Consider the following 4223-nt stretch of genomic DNA (forward strand, 5'->3'; position numbering starts at 1 on the left):
TTGATATCATCTATGGACTCTATGGAGCCCTAAATTTAACAACATTTCTTATTTTCTCCTTAGTCCCTGTGTCCCCTCCGGTCATTGAGAAGAGCCCCTCGTATGCAGTTGTTGAGGACAAGGCGAACGTAACCTTGACTTGTTCCGTCAAGAGAGGAACAAGAGTTGTGTTCCAGTGGCTAAGGGACGACATCGTGCTGAGTCCCGGTGACAGATACCACTTCTCCCAAGACAACTCTAAAGTGTTAATCACTCCTGTGAGAAAAGAGGACAAGGGAACTTATCGCTGTGTGGCCAGCAACCCTGTCAGTAAGGGAGAGGGCAGCAGCTCTGTGGAACTCAATGTCTATTGTGAGTAGATATAACCATCCGTATTCTCCTTCTCTTTTCCTGCATCAAGGCTATACTGCAAGTCTAGTCCCCAGTTAGTTCAGACATGTTTTACAATATAAGGAGATGGATGCTGACATCTCATAGAAAGTCTGGTATAAGAAAATGCTGCTCAGTTTTTTCATGAAAGTAGCTGCTGTGATAGTCAGAAATGATAAATGAAATGCTAATATCACAGAGACTGGAATCAGATTTGTTTATAGCTCCCTGTCCAAATCTGAGGATATATGGCCATAATTGCAGGATCATCATTTACAAGCTGTTGTTAACTTGCAGTCAGACAGGATGACCCTCAATGAACCAAACAAATAGACAATTAACAATGCAGACAAAAAATGCAATTGTAGGTGTAATTTCTTTCATATAAGTCTAATAATTAGGCACACACTGAGGCCCAGATCTGTTAACACTACAAGGGCAGAATAGCCTGTGAACTACAGTTTCAAAAACATTTGGTTGAAGGAAATATTTTTCACAAAACTCCTGCAATAATACCAAAACCATAGAGTACATATATGTTTGTATTCGCCCTTTAAAGCCCTCTTTGCACTCTTCCCTGTGAGGTCGTATGTAAATGTCTATGAGATCAGACTTCTTTCTGACAACTGAATACACACGCCTGTTATGGGATAGTATTTGCATGGGAGCAGACTTATCTCACAGAGCTCCTCTGTTCTACCCTAAAGCGTGTAGATGCACTGATAAACTGGTCGGCTTTTGTGAGTCTGAGGTTGCACCCAGAACATAAATATAATCTTTCCATGAATTAATTTGAATCTTTTCACAAATTACAGAAACGACTTTAGTTTACTAGTACATTTGTGTAACATGTCTGTAACTTCCTTAATTTCTTTTGCATCCCTTCTGCCAGTGTGCCCAAACAGTGGGTGTGTAGGCGCCGAGAACTGCAGCACTAGTAAAATAAGCATTGTCATCATTTCTGTTTGCATAGACAGAGCATGTTTGTGCTAGCATTCAGTAGCCTCCAGCAGAAAGCAAGGATCCACTTCTATCAGTTCAAATACCAGTTCCTTTAGTTTTTGTTGAGTTTCTATTCCAGCCTTTGTTAATGTTATGGATTAGTGACAGTGACATGGGCAGATTCACTTTTGATGCGAGACATTCAATTAGAACTGCAAAGTTTTAGACTTAAGAGATTTTACTTCCTACTTACTACCTGGATCAGAGATGTTGTAGGGATGCCATTGTCAGAATGAAAAGGAGAATGTTAAGGAGATTTTTTTGTGGTTAAAATAAATTCTTATGACATAATTTCTTTCATTTTCTCAATATTTTTTACATTATAACACATATGAGCTTATCTACCTGTAACAAGATGTAACATGTTATTCAATTAATAAGAAATGCTGCTTCCATACACAGTGACAATTCTCTTCATTGGGGCTGTTTTGTTGGTTAATTCAAGGGCAACCCATCTGGGAAGGGCAAACACTGCTCTTCATTTCCTAACCAGGACTTATCCTGTTACAGTAGACTGTGGATTGAACCTATGACCCTGTAGTCAAATGTCTTGGGCCACTGCTGTCCCACGATGCATTAAGATGAGATAATTCATAGAAAAGTAACCACTCTGTATAATAAGCAACACATCAGCAGCAAACTGTCGTGTTTTCCTGACCCACTGTTGGCCCCTGCAGATGGCCCCTACAACTTGGAGGTGAACTCGGACCAAGGCCTGCGGACAGGAGAAGTGTTCACCATCAACCCTGGAGAACTGGTCTTCTTTGAATGCCAGGCTGATTCCAACCCACCCAACAGCTACGTCTGGATCTCTAAGAGCCGCAACACCACCCAGGTCATCACCGAGGGCCCGCGGCTGGAGGTGCGCTCCTATAGACTGGCCCAGGCTGAAGAGTACCTGTGCCGCGCCTTCAACAACGTGACGCAGAAGCAGGACGAGGCCCAGTTTACTCTGGTGGTGGCCAGCTTAGGAACAGGTGGGTAGAGGGTGGAACACGGCAAGAGGGAGCAGAGCGTGGGTAGATTTTGGGAATCCTCTGAGATAAACACTCTGCAAACAGTGAGTCGTACCAAAAGCAGAAGAGGTTTATGAGCTATGAGAGATATATCTTGACAATGACAACAACCATGGCCAGCTTCGGGAGCAGTTTCATAGTCATTTATATACAGCTGAGGCAGTGTGTGCACGACAGGTGAAAAGTGAAACCATGTTATGAATATAACATGAAATATGCTATTATGAAACTCATGTTTTATCTTTGTTGCTAGGTTCCAACGCCTGCAGCCTGTATTAAAGTTCAGTGGCTGGGAAAGTAAACAGTGGATAACAGCTGTTGTATTTGTTGACTAAGTTTTATAGCATGTGGAGTTTCTGTGTGCCGAATGCGACATTGATATGTTGTCTTGGTGATACCGAGAAAGGCTCACTGATGGCTACTACTGATACTGGGTATGATTTAAAATGCTGTTTATTGAGTCAACAGTAAGTCATGACAGCATCCATTTTTCATCGACATGACAATCTTACCGAAGAATCCTTGGATGACTAACCTTTTAATTAAGACCAGCCATGCCAGCTGCTGTGTGAGGCTGAAGCACACTGGGGCTTTAAGATTAAGATGAGCAGGCTAACACGCTGGTGTGTAGCAGGTAATGTTTAACAGGTTTATCTGAGTTTAGACTGCCAGAATTTTAATATTTGCTAATTAGCATTGTACAGCTGACGGGAATGGCATTACTTTTGCAGGTAACATATCTGGTATTGAGCAAATTTAAATTCTAATTTTTACCTGGTGATGGCTCTAAAAGAAGAATTAGATCCAATTCATGTAATAGTTCACTCAGTTTCACTCAACCCCATGGTGGTGCTAGAGGAAAGGTCAGTAGGACATCAAAGTAATTTGGGTTCATCTTCTGGGGACCATAAATGTATGTAGAACACAATTTTCAACTCAAAATTTCAAGTCCAACTGGCCTAATAGTTGTTGAGATATTTTAGTCTGGAGCAAATTGTTGGACCAATCGCCTAACACTGCTGTCACTAGAGCCACACTGCTAGCTTTGCTAAAAATGAGTTTTAATATCAGTGTCCTTCCTGTTTTTGTTTACAGGTAAAGAGAAGCACACCCAGGAGGGCAACTCTGTATCCCCTCTGGCAGCCATTACAGTCTGCTCTTTGTTCGTCATTGGTTGTATGCTGCTGTTCTTCATCAGGAGAACCTGCCATCCTAAGAGAGGTTAGATGAATGTCCTTTTCTGCTGCTTTGACAGAGGTTTTCTAGCTTGTTGTCCAGGTCTCGCAGTCAGTCCTGCAGCCTGTTTAACATGTTCCATGTTTGAAATCTTCATGTCTGAATGCTGAGAACTGGGAATGTTGAAGATAATCATAAATATAGATAACTTGCAAATGTCAGTCAACGGAAGGTAACCAGGCAAAGTACCTACTGCATTTGTCCTTTCTGTGTTTATGAATAATTATTTCCCTCTGTCTCTTTTTCTCCATTATCAACAGTGCTTATGAGCATTTACAACAGGTAAGAGCCTTGAATATGATATTAATACAAACATTAACCATACTGTAGTACACATGCTTCAACTGACAACTTTATTTGCATGTTTTGGCAGACCGCTTTCAGAACAGAAACGACCACATCGTTCAGGTGAGCTACTGCTTGTTAACAGATGTTCTTACCTGATTATACTATCAGACACTGCAGACATTAAAGAGTATGCCTACATCATATTTATACATATCTTTTTTTTAAGTTATTTTTTTGGCCTTTTTATTGCCTTTATTTGACAGGGACAGCCGAAGATAGACAGGAATGGGGGGTAGAGAGAGTGGGGATGAC

The 4223-nt window shown here is 41.3% G+C and overlaps 1 protein-coding gene across 1 annotated transcript in view; it reads left to right on the top strand.

The window, feature by feature from the left end:
• Positions 1-4223, top strand: part of hepacam2 (HEPACAM family member 2) — a 10027-nt gene that overhangs the window by 4452 nt on the left and 1352 nt on the right. Inside the window, exons 3-7 of the mRNA XM_035680824.1 lie at positions 64-351; positions 2049-2348; positions 3483-3608; positions 3884-3905; positions 3997-4031. Of these exons, the coding sequence (XP_035536717.1) occupies positions 64-351; positions 2049-2348; positions 3483-3608; positions 3884-3905; positions 3997-4031 (771 nt within the window). The remainder of the gene's footprint in view (positions 1-63; positions 352-2048; positions 2349-3482; positions 3609-3883; positions 3906-3996; positions 4032-4223) is intronic.

This window comes from Morone saxatilis, unplaced genomic scaffold, assembly GCF_004916995.1.
Source record: "Morone saxatilis isolate NCDOM2014 unplaced genomic scaffold, NCSU_SB_2.0 Contig9, whole genome shotgun sequence".
Taxonomy (NCBI): Eukaryota; Metazoa; Chordata; class Actinopteri; family Moronidae; genus Morone; species Morone saxatilis.